This window comes from Emydura macquarii, unplaced genomic scaffold (assembly GCF_026122565.2).
Source record: "Emydura macquarii macquarii isolate MOO-44397 ecotype Brisbane River unplaced genomic scaffold, CSIRO-AGI_Emac_v2 contig_1876, whole genome shotgun sequence".
Classification (NCBI taxonomy): Eukaryota; Metazoa; Chordata; order Testudines; family Chelidae; genus Emydura; species Emydura macquarii.
The window spans coordinates 5,494,620-5,512,854 of NW_027132013.1; the positions used below are offsets into that span (position 1 = coordinate 5,494,620).

General features: G+C 40.7%; 1 protein-coding gene across 1 annotated transcript in view; it reads left to right on the forward strand.

Moving 5' to 3' along the window:
• The window catches only part of PDHX (pyruvate dehydrogenase complex component X), an 87,359-nt gene that overhangs the window by 31,139 nt on the left and 37,985 nt on the right, over positions 1 to 18,235 (forward strand). Inside the window, exons 5-6 of the mRNA XM_067557548.1 lie at positions 12,903 to 13,120; positions 14,560 to 14,658. Coding sequence (XP_067413649.1) covers positions 12,903 to 13,120; positions 14,560 to 14,658 — 317 coding nt within the window. The remainder of the gene's footprint in view (positions 1 to 12,902; positions 13,121 to 14,559; positions 14,659 to 18,235) is intronic.

The following is an 18,235-nucleotide window of genomic DNA, read 5'->3' on the forward strand; positions in this document are numbered from 1 at the left end:
TCGTGCTTCCTCTAAGGTGAGAATTGCTCTCTCTTGTTGGGCTTTCGGCTTGCACCGCTGTGGCGTATGCATTGTGTGTGGGATGGCAGGGGTGGGGAGGAAGTGATATTTATAAAATCCATTTTAAAATCCATTTTAATTGATTTTTGATTTTTAGTTACGTAGGTGGACTCATTTTGAGTGTACACAACCCCTGGACAGAACAGGGGTAGTCAGGAATCTTGGTATCTAGTTCTTGCTCTACCACTGTTAGGTATTGCACCCGGAACTGTACCAGGTATATCACAGAATTAACAGAAAAACATTTTGTCCCAAAGAGCTGACTTTACTCGGTTTCATCTGTGAAAATGGGTACAACGTTTACCTCTCAGGATGCTTCATTTAAGGTGAAGTATTTAAAATAGAACCGCCATTGAACTTGAGAGGCTTTTTTGAATCTGTTTGGTATAAAGTACTGTTGTATATCATAGCCATCAGAAGTGTACATAAGTGACTATATGATTGATATGAATTCATTTCACGGTTTTCTCACAATGCACCTAATTGAATGTCTACTGAAGTCAATTGGAGCCTCTCTATTGACTTTGATGGGCTTTGGATCAGGCTCTGTTACCTTTGTATGAGACTCCTACATGGTAAAAAGAATATTTCTGATGGATAACTTTGGTATAATGGTCAGTTTTGAATTTATAAAATTGTTTAAAGAGATGATGTCAGGTAGATTAAACACCAAATTGTTTGGTAGTTTGTTCTTACAATTGTTTTGGAAAATCTGATATTAATACAAATGACTGATTTAAAAAAAAATTAAATGGAAACCCGTTTTTGATGGTTAATGTAACATTCCTTTCTGATTTATGGAATCCAAGTATGCAGCATTATGCAAGTATTGCAGCATTGAATTAATGCATGGACTCAAAGTGAAACTGACCAGTGTATTTTCCTTGTCCAAAATGACTGAAACACAGAACAAACCCAACAGCATCAGTAGTGAAAAGAGAATTTGGTATTTTTAAAAGTTTGTTTCCAGCATTGTTATATACTTGGCTTTCCCTAGCTTGCCATGGAATCATTCACCTGAGGCATAGGGCAAGTGTTGGACAATCTCCGGAAATTTGCACAGAATTATACAGACTCTCGGGTTTCAGAACCAATGCAATAGGGCTGCACCAGGGATTGAGACTTGTCAATCCCCTCTTTGCTTCTCTTTTAATACTCTAAAGTGTTACTTAAATACCATAAACAATGATCTTTCACAAGTTTAAATCACATTGTTTAATTAGCTTTTTCAAGAGAGACATTCTGCCTTTAACTCTGTAGCTTGATCCAAAGGTAATACTGAGGAGTTTGACAGGAAGCTGTCCTAGCTTGGCATAACATTTTAAATCCCTGTATGGAGATGACATAAATATTCCTATCACGCTCAGAAACATGAGTGCTTATATCATTAACTCTATTCAGTTGTTGGAGTTTATCCTGAAAAATGAAATGTGACTGTTTTTACAGTTTCACATAAAGAATTAATGTCAAACATTGCCTTGTAAATGTTACTTTATATAAATGTAATCTTTCAGTAATGAGTCTTCCAAACTTAGCATTTAATTGAGACTGAAATTATAGAGTTTCTGGTGAAATATTTATCATTCTGAGGAAAATGTAGCAACACTGTATTCTAAATATCCATCTCATGTGCCTATGTGATGCACATAGAAGTAAGAGCGCTATTTTGGTTGCAAACATTTGTACAGTTTTTAATGTATACTGTGTGTGGAAAGGAGTTCTGGTGAAAGGATGACAACTTTGGAGATTGTTTATCCACAAAACTAGTACACTAGAGACAGTGACATTGCTTTCAGCATTCTGCTTATAGCCTGACAGTGAGAAACCAGATCTGGTTTGTGAAGACTTTTCATAGCTCATTCGGCTCTTTCCGCTCAAAATGCCACCATGAGGAAGGTAAATATTTTACAGGCACACTCCGAGTTCCAGTGATATGTCTGTAGTCCCACAGCAGATCTGTGGCATAGTCAGGGACTGAACTCAGTTCTTCTGAGTTCCACACCAGTTTCTTAGACACAAACCCACCCTTCCTCTCACTTATCAGAGGCTGCCAAAGAGTCAGTACTAATCCGTGCTCAAGGCGAAAGACTCAGTAACCCATCAATCCCCTGGGTTGTTCAATGCCCCTTTGCTTAGAGTAGATCCATGCAAGATGGATCATGGTACCAACCACAGTCATTTAATTAAAAATTAAATGTGTGTGTGGTGCAGAGAACCTTCCCATGTTCTTATTGTCTGTGTTGTCCTAGTAACTGTCCGTCCTAAAATCAATTTTCAGGTGGACCTGCTGTCGTGAGAGAAATCCTGTTGAAGTTTTAAAATCTTTTTGTCTCTCCTACAAAGTGTGGGATCTGTAAGAAGTAATATAGTCAGTTTAGTCACTTATGTATCCCCCATAAGCAAAGGGAACATCTGTTGCAGAAGTGGGAATATGGAAATAGTTAGTTTTGTTATGTGTAAGATACAATTAAACTGCAAATGAAACAGCAGTATGATTGCTCAGTGGGGTTTGTCAGAACAGAAATTTTCAACATGTAAGTTCAGTTGAAGATACTTTGCATTTTAAGTATTTGTTTTAAAATAGCTGTTCATTTTCATATAGCCATTATTCCTCCTTTAAATTTGCATTGTTCTACAATGCTATTATGCTGTTCCAGTTCATAGCACCTTAATCAAGTGAGCATTGAAACCCTAGAGTTTTTAAGACCAGCTCAGTGAACAACTCTTCTGATAAATTGCATAGACACTGTTCTGTGCTAAACATTAAAATTAATGTTGGACCAATTTTCAAACCTATTCTTTTAGTCCCTTTTGTCATCTCTATTTTAGTAATTGATGAGTGATACTTTCACTGTCCTTAATGCTCTTCACCTCAATTTGGAATAGTTCTCTCACTCTTCTGTTTTTCCTGAATCTTACATTGCATCAACAAGGAAACTTCATCAGAAACTGGTCCCACAATATGGGGAGGAGGTGAGCAGCCCTCAGTGGTGAAAGAACAGATTTAGGACCATTTAGAAAAGCTCGACATACACAAGTCCATGGGGCCAGACGCAATGCATCCGAGGGTGCTGTGAGAGTTGGCTGATGTGATTGCAGGGCCATTGGCCATTATCTTTGAAAACTGGTGGTGATTGGGCGAGGTCCCAGACGATTGGAAAAAAGCAAATATAGTGCCCATATTCAAAAAGGGAAGGAGAAGGATCCGGGGAACTACAGACCAGTCAGTCTCACCTGAGCCCCCAGAAAAATCATGGAGCAGGTCCTCAAGGAATCTATTTTGAAGCACTTGGAGGAAAGGAAGGTGACCAGGAACAGTCAGCATGCATTCACCAAGGGCAAGTCATACCTGACCAAACTGATTGCCTTCTATGATGAGATGACTGGCTCTGTGGATGTGGGGAAAGTGGTGGACATAATATACCTTGACTTTAGCAAAGCTTTTGATATGGTCTCCCTCAGTATTCCTGCCAGTAACTTACAGAAGTATGGGTTGAATGAATGGACTATAAGGTGGATAGAAAGCTGGCTAGATCATCGGGCTCAACGGGTAGTGGCTCCATGTCTAGCTGGCAGCTGATATCAAACGGAGTGCCCCAGGTGTAGGTCCTGGGGCTGATTTTGTTCAACATCTTCATTAATGATCTGGATGATGGGGTGGATTGCACCCTGAGCAAGTTTGTGGCTATCTCTAAGATGGAGGGAGTGGTAGATACACTGGAGAGTAGGGATAAGATACAGAGTGACATAGGCAATTTGGAAGATTAGGACAAAAAATATCTGACGAGATTCAACAAGGGGAAGTGCAGAATCCTGCACTTAGGACAGAAGAATCCCATGCACTGCTACAGACTGGGGACAGACGGGATAGGCAGCAGTTCTGCAGAAAAGGATCTGGGGATTACAGTGGATAAGAAGCTGGATATGAGTCAGCAGTGTGTCCTGGTTGCCAAGAAGGCTAACAGAAGGCTGCATTAATAGCAGCACTGCCAGCAGATGGAGGAAAGTGATTATTCCTCTCTATTCAGCACTGGTGAGGCCACATTTAGAGTATTGTGTCCAGTTTTGGGCCCCCTACTACAGGAAGGATGTGAACAAATTGAAGAGAGTCTAGTGGAGGGCAATGAAAATGATTAGGGGGCTGGAGCACAAGACTTATGAGGAGAGGCTGAGGATGTGCTTGTTTAGTCTGCAAAAGAGAAGAATGAGGGGGGATTTGATAGCAGCCTTTAACTACCTGAAGGGGGATTACAGGGAGGATGGAACTAGGCTGTTCTCAGTGGTAGTAGATGATAGAACAAGGAGCAACGGTCTCAAGTTGCAGTTGGGGAGGTCTAGGTTGGACATTAGGAAAAAGTTTTTCACTAGGAGGGTGGTGAAGCACTGGAATGGGTTACCTAGAGAGGTGGTGGAATCTCCATCCTTAGAGGTTTTTAAGGCCTGGCTTGACAAAACCCTGGCTGGGATGATTTAGTTTGGGTTGGTCCTGCTTTGTGAAGGGGTTGGACTAGATGTGACCTCCTGAGGTCCCTTCCATCCCTAATGTTCTATGGTTTTATAACTAACTGCTCTCTGTTCAGATAAACAGAATTAGCTAGTCACTGTGTAATAGTGCCTCCTGATGAGTGCCATAATGTTAGTTATTGAATGACTGGATTTTCCTGTTCTGTACTAACCCTCTCTACAGCCCTACTGTCATGGACCTGCTCTCACCAGCTGGGAGTGCTGCGGTTCTCTGTTCTGCTCTGCTAGCACCACAGCCTTCCCCACACCTTGCGCCTCTAGGGACTGGGTGTCACTGGCCCCGCAACAGTGCAGGGAGCCCTCTGTAGCCCTGCTGTCACAGGAGGCATCTTTAGTCACAGGTAGGGTGGGCCCAACTCTCCTTAAAAGGCCCCCCACTTTGCTACACTGACTTTGTAGATTATCTCATAGGTGCTGTGTAGTTTTACTAGGAGCTTGTTAAACAGGAGTCTATTGGGCTTGGACGGGGGCAAACTGCCTCACCGCATCTCATGTGTCTGTTGTGACGTAAAAAAGGGCTTGGGATCCATGTACGCTGTTTCTCCCATACCTCCCTAATAAGATCCAAAATTTCATACAACTATTGCCCATGTAACAATTCAAAGGGGAGAATCCTATGAAAACATGAGACTTCTTGTACTGCATAGAAGAGGCAGGGAAGGAACCTATCCCAAACTTTTGCATCCATCTCCACAAATTTACACAACATTATTTGAGGGGCTTCACTGAGCCTTTCTGAGAGAGGTATGCACACTAATTTTATATTGAGGTGGTCCCAAAACTCCTGCACAAGGTGGGGCATAAGTTATTCCTGTTTCTATAAGGACCTTTGTAAGTAGTCCAACTCTGGTGAAAACCTGGCACAGTTTCTGCATTGTATTGACTGCAAGGAAATGGCCTCCAGATAGTAGCACGGTATTATGTCACCCACCAAAATGTACCGGTGTCCCCTTGCATTCTTTTTTGAGGGCCCAATTATGTATTCCCCGTTCACTGAAATGGGATGTTAACCAGGAATACAGGAACTAAGGATACCTTGAAGCTTCCCTTTGGGGGCCACTCACTGACATCCCAGATAGGAGACACAGAAGTTGTGCATATAAAGAGAATGCCCTGTTTAATGAAAAACAGTGTTGCAGTTGGGGTAGTGTTTTCACTTTCTTCAGATGCCCAATGTGTGATAATTCATGAGCTGGAACTAAGATCTGCATCTGAGCATGTCTGGATTCGACTATCAATTTGATATACCTCTTTAGTCACTGCAGTTCTATTCACCAAATAAAGCAAATTCCTGCATAGTTTAGAACAGAGATATTGTATGCTTCAGCCTCATGAGTGACTGTTCCATTAACCACTGCTACTAAGGGAAATCTCTCCACAAATGTCCTCATGGACCAAGGCTGAGTGTTGATGGAGTCTAGCTAGATCCCAGACCTCAGGTAATTTTACAGGGTCTTCTTTTGGAATGCATACACCTGGATCCAGGTCTTTCTTGACTTTCATCTCTGATTCTTATTTTTTTTTTTTTTTTTATTCTTCTTATCCTCAGAAATGCGGAGTCTTAAAATGGGAATATAACTCTGTCATGGAGACCTCTAATCTGTGTATTGAGACTGGGCTGGAGACTGGTAGGGTGGTCTCAGTTATGCTGGTGGACTCGGGTTTAGAGTCCAGTCAAAATTACCACATGGCCTAATCACTCAGATGCTGAAGGGTTAGGGGGAAATATCTTTTCTGATGACCTAGCTTCCATTGAAAACTCTTCTTTTAACAAAAGGCCTTTTGGGCGTCTGGCTCAAGCCTGACACAAGTCTGAAGACAATACATGTGGTCTGAAATCCTCCTGGTCAACAGCAGCAGGGCCGGATTTAGGGGCAGGCGACCCAGGCGACCGCCTGGGGAACTGGGCGTGGGAGGCACTGTGCTCAGAGTGTTGGGTTTTTTTGTTAGTGACAAAAGGGTAAATAGAATTTTTAAAGTAAAATGTTTCAGGTATTCTGTATGTAGAGTCAGTTTTCACTCATATAGAATGTTCTAGACCTTTGTAGAATCTAATGGAACCTTCCAGACTTTCTGAGAACCACATTTTCTTCGAAACTCTCAGAATGTTGTCAGCCATGTCCTCACGGGTATAATAAGGGGTGGGGCATTGCCATTCAGTGAGATGTAAGAATCTACTGAAGTGAGAACCCAGCTGCGATATTGTTAATCTTGTTTTGCTGTGTAATTGTGAAAGTGTACTTTCCTTATATATGGCATGAATAAATATAGATTTATAGATCCTAGCATGCAAATTTATCGGCTTATATGATGGAGATAAATCATGCATGCAAATTGGGCATAAAAGTTGAGAAATGGGCTACAAATGCAATAAAAAGAAGGTATTCAAAAGTGGGGGTGGGGAGGCGCCAAAGATGCTCGTCACCTGCGGTGCCATTTGGTCTAGAGCCGGACTTGATCAGCAGTGACTGGGGAAATATCCCTAGAGCAGGAAGCTCCTTCTGGTGCATTTGCCTTTTTAACTGCTCTCTGATGATTGGGCCCAGCTTGCTGCCCTCTGAGAACTTTCCACTGGGACCTAGGTTCTCTCTGTCCTGCAGCCATAGCCTGTTTTGTAAAGAAACTGGGATATGGTGAACACATGACCCTGTGGGTACTTCTGTGTCCCCCAAAAGGTCTCTATGGTTTGTCACAGGTATCTTTCATCCAGCGATGTCCAAGTATTTTACAAAGGTGAGTATCACCAACCCTATTTTATCAGAAGGAGGCAGAAACATTAAACAAGTGGCGCACAGTCACAAAGCAAGCTAGTCACAGAACTGGGAATACAATTACAGATATCCTAACTTCCCTTCCCCTTCTCTGATCACTAGATAAGACTGCTTCCTGTGAATTACGAATGCACAGAATGTATTTGAAGACTCAGGTTTGGCCCAAATTTACTCGTGTTCTGTACAGATTGGGCAATGTTTGTCTGTGCATTTGGCAGTGCTGTTCTGTCTTGATTTAAACTGAGACAACCCATGCATCAGAAGTCGGGTAAACATGAGCTGTCTTCTTAAAGCCCCTTGGACTTTCATTGTTTGTTGTGAAAAGATTTAACCTTCATTAACTTTCATTTCTGTGGGAAAATTTTTCTCTGAAGTGAGACTTCGAATTCTTCTCTTCACTGCATGTGTAGCTACCATAAATATTTATAGTTCAGAAAACAGAAGGCCAAGAATACAACAGAACAAAATAAAAATATGAGAGTTGATCTTCTCTGTATTCATGCTTCACTGATAACATCTTTCATTATAAAATGCAGTGAAAATGGAGAGAGCACTGAAGTTTCAGCTGAGGTATCTGATGACTACTGTTACAGTAAAGATCATTCTTAAATTAGAACTGCATTTCTCTTCTCTGAAATTCCTATTAGTCTAGCACAGGACAGAAAAGAGGATGAATGACTGAGTTCTGAAGAACTGGATTCAGCGTTAATTACCTTTTTCTCATTCGTACCATTTCTCATGAAATAGTTAAGGCATAAACTGATGCTTCCTTGTGTAAAACTTTAGCAATAAAGTTGCACCAATATATTTTTCCATAGTTAAGGCTAGATCAGTAGTTCCCAACCTGTGGACCAAGAGCCAAAAGTGGCCTGCGGGGGCTTTCAAAGTGGCCCGCAGCTCCCATCCTGCTGGCTGCAGAAGGGAGCCGCTGCCTAAGGACCCAGGCAGAACACATTTCCGTGGGGCTAAAAGACCAGCATGGGCTCCTTGTTGCAGCCAAGGAGATGGGAGATCAGCACTCCGCTCTCCCTGGCTGTAGCAGGGAGCATGGCAAAGCGCTTTGCCTGGGTTCTGGGGTCCCTGCTGGAGCCAGAGGGAGGGAAGCACTGATCTTCCGTCCCCCTACTTGCAGAAGGGAGCCACTGCCTAGGGACCCAGGTGGAGTGTGCAGGGCTACATGGTGTGTGCCATTTCCCTGCTAGAGCCAGGGAGAGAGACTGAACTCTTTCTGTCTGGCTGCAGTGAGAGAGACCTGCTGGTGGAGACTGGTGGGCCTTCAGCATTGCAAAAATGATATCTGTTGTCCTCGAGCCAAAAAGATGGGGAAACAATGGGCTAGATCATATCTTTACGTCTAATCCAGTGGTTTACAACCTTTTTCTGTTTGCTAAAAAATTTTGAATGGAGATGTGGACCCCTTTGGAAATCTTAGACATAGTCTGCAGACCCCCAGGGGTCCACGAATCACAGGCTGAAAACCACTGATTTAGCCCAATGTAAAGGGTGTCCGAAGCTGTACTGCTCCAAGAGCAACCCTGGAAGGAAACTCTGATTGAAAGTCCAGAGGAAAGTAATCTGTTCCAGCGTTCCTAAATGCAGATGACAAACTCTTCTTTCATATGCCAGATCAGCTATACTTCCCGACACTTTTGAGAGAGGTGGGGGGAGCTAAGGCTGCACTGTCTCCCTGGCTTCATGTTCACACTGGGAAAGAGCCTTCTGTTCCTCCAGCTCCCTGCCCCAACCTCTCTGCACGTGGGAGGCAGGAGCCTTACTTCAGTACTGGCAACCTCAGATGTGTTTAAAAATAACAACCAGGACCCCTCAAAAATCATGACTAATTTTAAAATCATGAGATTTTTAAAAAGTGTTTTCTATTTGCCTTCTGCAACCCTTTAAGGGTGCATTTGGTTTTTATTTTCAAACTTTGCAACCATGCGGGCTAGACATTTATATTTATTGTGAGAATCTCAGCTTTATTGGTTTTTTTAATCACTTACCTCCAGGAGCTGGGACTCTAAGAAAAATACAAAATAATGTGAGATTCATTAATTAATCCAAGAAAATTGGCAACACTGTTACTCAGGCTGGGCCATAACCTGACCCTAACTAATTAGAAACCATATGTTCCTAGCTGTTCCTACCCCTCTAGGGTTTATTAATGTCTAATTAGAATGCGTATGATACCACACACACCATGGTACTGATTTGAGTGATCATTGAGGAAATGGAGGCTGATTATCAAAGTAGAAATTTTCTTCTTACAAATGTAAATCTTTGTAACCTGCAAAGATGGAGAAAGAAATATAGAAAAAAGTGTTTAGCTGAAGTTTTGGAAAATGCATCAACTTTGCATGATATATAGGTTTAAGAGAAGCTCTACAAAGTGCTGGGTGGTGTTTGCTTTGGGATATTATTGCCTTTTATGAATTTTATGTTAAGCATCAAACATCTGATTTCTGTTAAAGTGATTGCATGCAAAACCTTTAAGTATCATGAGAGCACAGCTTGTGAAATGCCTTGTGAATACCATAGAGTTGAGGAGATTGGTGTTTTGTTGGTGGTTTTGATTGTCGATATACAATATTCTTTTTTTTCTTCCAGTCGTTTTGTGTTAAAATGATTAGGTCATCAGGGTGCACTGAGATTGGATTCAAACTAATGTTTTATCTCATTCAGAGTTCCTGATTGTAATTAAAATGAACACCTGGAGATAGATGTAATATAATTAATATAATATAAAAATTTTTGGCCATCACCTGTTTTGTTTATAAGCTTTTCAGTGATTTTTCAGTCTCAGCGTGTGGATCAAGTTGATTTCAGGATCTTTTCTTCTGACATCCATGTTGATAATATATGTCCAGATATTAGGGTGACAGATACTTTTTAGAAATGCATGTCATAATAAAATATCATCACATCTTGATTGACATGTAGGGGTTTTTATTTTCTCAAATGAAACTTATTTTGATATATATTCATTGTTTTAATGGAGGAGAGTGTATCTGGGGAGTAGGGGAAGTAGTATCAACATAGATCTTAATATTTTTTTCCATTTTATAAATACTCAATGTAAATTTTAGTGTTCATGGAAGGAGTTGGACTGACAGTAGTGTAAATGTGAAATCCTTAGTATCAGAACATGCTCAGTCATGACCACCTCCCCATTTCCTCCTGTTGATGTACCTCAACCTTGACCAGGAGGGACCACCTCTGAGGGACGAGAGGATAATCTTAAAAAAAAAAAAAAAAAGGAAAAGGGAAAAAAAAGAGAGAGAGAGAAAAAAAGGCTACTGTAAGTCCACTTAAGCAGCTGACCCCTGGTTTTCTGGAAAGGGGCAAAGAGTACACAAAATCAGTAGGCAGAAAGCAATCATACAGGGATAAGAGTAACTAAATTAAATGCCAATATTTTGATCTACCTACTTGACATAAACAGTAAGAACACCTTACTAGATGCCCCAAAAGCCACAACTGAGGAAGAAAACTGCTGGGTTTTTTGTTTTTAAATTGTTTAGAGGGGAAGAGAAGGCAGTTATACAAGATAATATATAATCTCAAAATGAAGAAAGGGGACATTAATAGTAATGAATATAAAACACAAGTTAGGAATTGCAGAAAATTGATAAGGAACACAGGGATAAATCTGTGGGTAGCAGAATTAAGGATATTAAGAAGGAGTTTTAAAAAATATATTAGGAACAAAAAGAATCCTGACAATTATACTGGTCCATTATGAGATGGAATAGGTGGAATTATCAGTAATAATGCAGAAAAGGCAGACATATTCAATAAACATTTCTATTCTGTATTTGAGAGAAAAACATGACAGTGTTATCACCATCATATGATGAAACTCTTTCCATTCTTCTAGTATCTCTGGTGGATGTTAAACAGCATTTACTAAAATTAGACATTTTAAAAGAAAGGTGGTTGAGAATCTCGCTGGACTGTTAATGTTGATTTTCAAAAGTCTTGGAGCACTGGGAACATATTAAAAGACTGGGAGAAAGTTAATTTGTGCTGAATTTTAAATAGGGTGATCCAGGTAGTTATAGGTCTGTCAGCCTGAGATCAATCCCAGGTAACAGAATAGAATGGTTGATACAAAACTCAATAAAGAATTAAAGGAAGGTAAGGTAACTAATACAAATCAGCATGGAAAATGCTTCCAGATTGTGGCTCATGCACTGATTGGCAGGGTCAGGGATGTGGGCAAAAGTTGTTTACAACCCCTTCCACAATCATGAGGCCAGCTAGGAATGGGACCTGTCTAGTTTGACTTGTGCCTGATGCCTATGATCCCAAGGTACAGTTTTGACATCTGGGGATAACTGGGGACTGAAAGGGTGGTGGTGTAGGAGCTACTACAATGGCTGTAAACTAATTGACTTCTTCCTCCATGCTGAAGAATCCTTCACTGACTGGTTAAACTGACATTTACAGCTACTTTGATCAAAGCATCACAGATCCCTCATAATGGGGATCACAATTTGTCCTTGCATTTTCCGTGCACTGATCTGCTTTAGCAGATGAATTACACTATGTTTACTAGTATCTCAATTCACATGGTTCATAGAGTATTTCACAGGGACCGCTTGCTCATCACAGAATTGCTGTCACTTTTCAGGTCAGACACAATAGTCACTTTACCTCAGTAATATTAAAACAGCCATTAGAATTGGAAGCAAAGAATAATTTTGTCAAATGTAAATTATGGGGAACTGTATATGCCATGGGTGGCCAACCAGTCAGTGATGAAGAGCTGCAAACAGCCACATTTACCTTTTCAGTTTCCCCTCGTCTCTTACCCACCACTGAAAATTCGTGCTGATCTGTCAATTTTGGTGGCAGCTTGTCAATTTCACTCATCAGTTTCCCCTCCTCTCTTATCCTCCACCGAAAAGCTTGTCAAAGAGCAAAGAGGCGCAAAGAGCCGCGAGCCGTATTTCTATGACCAAAGAGCCGCATGCGGCTCGCGAGCCTCGGGTTGGCCACCCCTGGTATATGCTGATGAGGCTCCACCCTCCTTGCCCCCCGCAATTTTCTTTATTGTTGTTTCTTGCTGGGTGTCCAAACTTCCAGGCGCTTTGATGGGTGTATTTTAAATAAGCTGGAAAAACTAAATAAAATATTATCTAGACACAATGCAATGCAATTACCCAAAGCTGAGAATTTGGCCTGGACACTTGAACCAAAATGTTCTAATTTGAGGCCTGAAGTTAGGCACATGAATCCAAATTTAGGCAACTAAAGAAAGTGTCCTCTTTTTCAGAGGTGTTGAGCAGATGCAGCTTCCAGGGACTCAATGGATTTAGATATCTGACTTCAGGCACTCACATCTGGAAAATTTTGGCATAACTTAACACCCCACCTCGATTTCCAGTATCAACTGTTTAATATTGGCCCTAGACTTTTATTAGTTATAAGTATAAAACTTGATGTATTTATATGTCAATAGTATGCTTGAAACTTCTACATTTTTTTAAGAGTAGAGAATGCTATGTATTACTTATATTTAATGTTCTTATTGTCTTTCAAATATAGATGGAAGAAGGAAGTAAAAATGTGCGTCTGGGAATGCTAATTGGTTTGCTGGTAGAAGAAGGACAGGACTGGAAGCAGGTTGAAATACCAGCTGATACTGGCGATCCATCTTCTCTGGCGCCACTGATGGCTTTTCCTGCAGCTGCACCTATTCCCCCTCCAGTGGATATGTTAGTTTCTGCCTCTACCAAAATGGAACATGGACTTGGAAGACTACCGTGAGTTTTTGTGTTCCTCATGAATAACCCTTTCAGTGTGAGACTTGAGGTTATTGCCACCACAGCTGGGACCAAATTCATCCCTTTTGTATTGTTAGAGAAATCAGTGGCATTGCACCTCAGTGGCATTGCACCGGGGTAAATTTTGGCTCCCTGTAGCTAAAATCAAAGTATTGTCTGAGAGACTCATTAAATTTGCCTGCTTTGTTTAGACCTTGTCTACAAAGTCTTTTTGTTTTGTTTTGTTTTCTCTAACCTAGGACATTTAATTTAAATCAATATAGTTATACCAGCATAACCTGTGTGGACACGTTTATTCTGGTATAAGAGTTCCTTTTTTCAGTTTAGCCTAAGTCACATGGGAAGGGTTTTAAACTAAATTGAAAAAAGTTACTCTTATACTAGAATAAGAGTGCCACATAAAGGGTTATATACTTAGTAGAGTGGTGTGGAGTGTTCAAAATTGTTGACTTAAGAAGTGTGCCCACCCATTAAACTTATGCAAATTTGTATGGATACCATGGTAGTGATCAGTCAAAATATCTTCATCATCACTAATAATGTTTGCAGATTACACACAAATGGAGGAGGAACAAGAGGACAAAATACAAAGCAATCTAGATCCCTTGGTAAACTGGGCACAAGCAAACAATGTGTTATTTATTATAGCTAAATGTAAATGTACATCTAAGAATAAAGAATGTGGGCCATATTTACAGGATGGAAGACTCTATCCAGGGAAGCAGTGATTCTGAAAAAAGATGTACAGTCATGATGGATAATCAATTGCACATAAATTCCCAGTGTGATGTAGGAGCTGATACAATGGCTATAGACTAATTGAGGATTAGCCAAAAGGCTAATATGATCCCTGGATACATAAACAGGGGAATCTTGAGTAAAATCCTCTGACATAGAGTCAGCCACCAGTGTCTAATTGCAGTGTAGACATAAACATACAGGGCCAGCTCCTCAGTTGCAGTGGGACTCCTTTATGCTGCCCTGCCAAGGGATTATCTATACAGCTGACATATCTGGCTCTGTGTCGATCACCTGTTTTATCGGGATCCTCCAGTTGTGTCACCCCATTCCTTGCTGCTAGCATGAGGTAGATGGCTGGGACCCCTGACATTGGGATGATGCCCAGCTGTGGTTTCAGCTCCTTGGGATCACTAGCAGCTGTGTACTGTAACCTCACGGCTCTGCTAAGCGGGCGTAGAAGGGCCAGCCCTTCACATTACAGCTCAGGGACTAGTGGAGTACAAAGGGAAACTTTACTCTACCTTTGCCCAGACACTCACTGACTTGGACTACGTCCTTCCCAGCTGGATCTGAGGTGCTGGACCATAGCATGTGGTATACAGTAACTTTTGACATATTGTGTGTGAAATACAGCCACCTAACCCTATTATTTAGATGGTTTTCTATTTTTACTTCAGAGTTCGCTTAAGTCCTGCTGCCCGCTACATTCTGGAGACACATGGACTTGACCCAAGCAATATTACTCCCTCTGGACCTCGAGGAATCCTCACTAAAGAGTATGTATAAACCTGCTATAATTAATCCAAACACTTTATTCATTTCCTTGTTTCAGCATAGCTCAAACTCCATGGTGATCAGCACACAAGACCCATTTTTCTCTCAGTCTTTTCTTTGGGGAATTGATTGTTTGGATGACCAACAAAGGATGTGGGTAGCCGGGTTGGGTGATGACATAAGAAATTTGCATTTTTCTTTGTATAGTCTCTGGGATAGGGACCGTCCAGCCATGTGACAGCTGGGAGAGAGATTGCAGCTCTCCCATTTCCCCTAGCCCAGTGCCAGAATGACTGACAGCTCCCAAACTGTGCTGTCAGCTGGCATTGGGATCCCTTTGGGCCTGAAGAGGTCCCCCCACCACCATGCACAGAGGCAGTAAGGGGCTAGAAGAAGCAGCAGAGGGCACCCTTCCCTAGCCCCTGTTTTATGGGGAATCTGAGCCCCCTGCTTTCCTGCACATGGGTCACTGCTGACCCCAGCAGACACAAGAATTCATCTGTGCGGTCCAGGATCTGATATGCTTCCTTTTTAGTAGAGGCATGCTAATGACATGAAACTTAGATCTGAAATTCCTCAAAGTGTAAAGGTGCTGGGATCTGGAATTCTGTTTCACAACCTTCTGTTTTTTAGCCGGTCTTGAATTCTGTTGTGTATGTTGGGGATTTGGGATAGTTTAATGTGCTCCTTATATGCCTTGGATGCACTATGCTCTCCATTAAGATGTGGTTTCAGTCAAGATACCCAGCAGCCTTTGGAACTAGGTGCCCATTTGTTAACGTTCTAGACCAGGGATTCCTGACCTTGAAATGATGCACTTCAAATCTGCACGTGTGTTCTGGGACGGTTGTGTGGAGAGGGTTTCTTTCAGGAAGCTAATTTTGTTCTGGATTAAATCACTCCCTCTCTAGGCAGACTCCCACTGGTATTATTCACGAACCTGTTGAGCTGCTATAACATGTTGGCTCTGTATGGTTTGAAAGCCTACATCAAAAATGACAAGGTTTGTTAGTTGAACACAGTAACAAAATATGAATGTGTTTCTTTTCTTAATTTCTGTTTCCTACTAACTGTGGCCTACTTTGGATAGTGAGCTGGATGAAAGGGGCATCATTTGTAATAGCAGCACATTATCAGAAAGCTTTTTAATTATAGAAGTGTAACTGTAATTTATGGTGTGTAACTAGTCCATGGCAGGTGGGAACCCTCTGGGACTCTGAGCTATCTAATTAACTTCCCTTAGTTGTCATGGAGATGTACCATAGATTCTGCTAGGAAGGTAATTATTACAGCTACAAAATGTCTTTCTTAAAACTTGAAACATCTGTACAAAGAAGTTGACTCAGAAATGTCATTTTTAAAGATATATCCTGCTGTTTTAACCATTATTTGAAAATGGATAAATATTGTAAATACTTATAAACCCCCTCTATTAGATACTGGCTGAAAAGAAAAGTTTGCAGATATCTGTAGACAGGCACTTCTGTGTTTGGATGAAATATTGCATGTTTGCATGAAACCCAGCAAAATACATGCTGTGTTGTACAGCTAAACAATTTAGGCTTCTTTATCAAGTAGGCTAATAGGTAATTAATCATAGAGGTAGAACACTGCAGCACAGCCCACTTGAATGTGTTTAAAAACAAATAGGTTGCTACTGGTCATGGATATTCAATGTTAGCCACCAAAGTACAAGAATCAGAGAAATGTAAAACCAGCAACAGAGGCAGACATTAAATGAGATTTTATTTTGTTTCTGTCAACTTGCTATTCCAACCCTCCCCCCTCAATTTACAATTTAAGAGACAACTGAAGGCTGAGGATGTAACCCTGACAGTCTTATATAGCCTGCTCTCTTAGCAGATCGATTTATTTCATTTATCCGTGGATCTACAGGAGGCTTAACTTGAGTCTGAGATCTTTCTCCTTTTGCTCTTGAGCCTGTGGGCTGATACACAAGGGAAAATACTGTTTTTCTTTTGAAAATAATTTTTATGATCAATATTTAAATGGTGGACTAAACTTTCAAATTTGTGGCCATAAATTCCAAATAACTAGATTTATCAAATATCACAATTTATCCCAGTTTAATATTGTACAAACCCCATTCAACAATGCGATAAATACGGGTAGTGGCTGCTAAGCTTATCTTATTGAATCAGATTCTGACTATAAGCAGTCTAATGGATCACTTGATCGTTGACTGTGGATCATTTGATGATTGAATGTTCTGGTCATTCCCTCTGAAGCACTTGACATTGGCCATTATTGGAAGAAAGGATACTGGCCTAGATGGACCATTGGTCTGACCCAGTATGGTCATTCTTATGTTCTTGAGTGTTTACTCTTTTGGTGGTATAGAAGACAAGCTGAGATTAGCACCCATGTTTTTGCTTTGACAATTTGTGCAGTAAAGTATCCAATACTTTTGTTCAAGGAAAAAAGCCTGGATGATAATGGAAGAAAGTGTGGGTTGCAAGGGGAGTTGCCTTTTGGAAGGGCCAAAGCCACATGGCTGCCCTGTAAATTCATGGTACTTATAAAATTAACACAAATATTCCATTTAAATGAGATTTCCTCCTCCCACTCTACCCTCAGGTAACTTTTTTTAAATGGTCCAAAAGGGAAAAAAGGAGGAAAAGAGGAGATGGCTCCATATTTCAGTTGTCTTTGTGTTAATCGGCTTAGCAAATGCATCATCTACTTCAGTTCTTCTAGTTTGTTGTTCTTAATTTATAGTTTTTTTTTTTTTTTTAAATTAGGAAAAGAAATTAATACTTTTGACTGCCTGCCTGCATTTTCTCTTATTTCTGCACACTGTAATTTGTCCACATTTTTCATCTCCTGTCAGTGTATCAGTCGTAACATGTCACACCTGTATTGTTCCAATCCTGAAATCTCTCTGAAAGGGACAGATTGCATGGTTTAGTGATACAGATAACTGTCAAATTGGGACTAACTTGATAATTCCAAACACTTGAGATATGGGTCATCAGGTTTGAGTTCTTGCATTTAGAGAAGACAGCCTAGTAGATTAAACCACTCAACCTTGGCCTTAGTTCTTCGAATGTATTTGGCTGTAGTAATTTATCTACAGCTTGTTTCTATTTGAAACTGAAGATGGCAGTAGGAAGTATACAACTTTCAACACAACTAAATTTTATGATATAATTTCTGAACCAGCTGACACACTAATAATGTTTGTGTGCTGTAAGTGTTTGTCTTGTAGTTGAATATAATGTACTTTCTCTCTAGCGTTTATCAAACGTATTTAGACATTTTAGCATATTTTTTATCTTAAAATTGTGACAATAATAGTAACCATTTCAAGTTAACAGCTCAGAAGTATTGTTACCGCAGTACTAAGCCTCTTCATTTCAACTATGGCTTCCTCTCCTCATCCCTCTCAAAATGCAACCCAGATACTTTCCTGTCCAGTGGCATTGGAAGAGACCCTTGCCTATCTCCAATACTCCCTGCTGTGTAAAAATTCAGAAGATACTCTCCCTTTGGATATTGCAAATAACGTAAAAACTAGAAACAAATATTACCTGAAGTGGGAACTGAACCCACATGGTA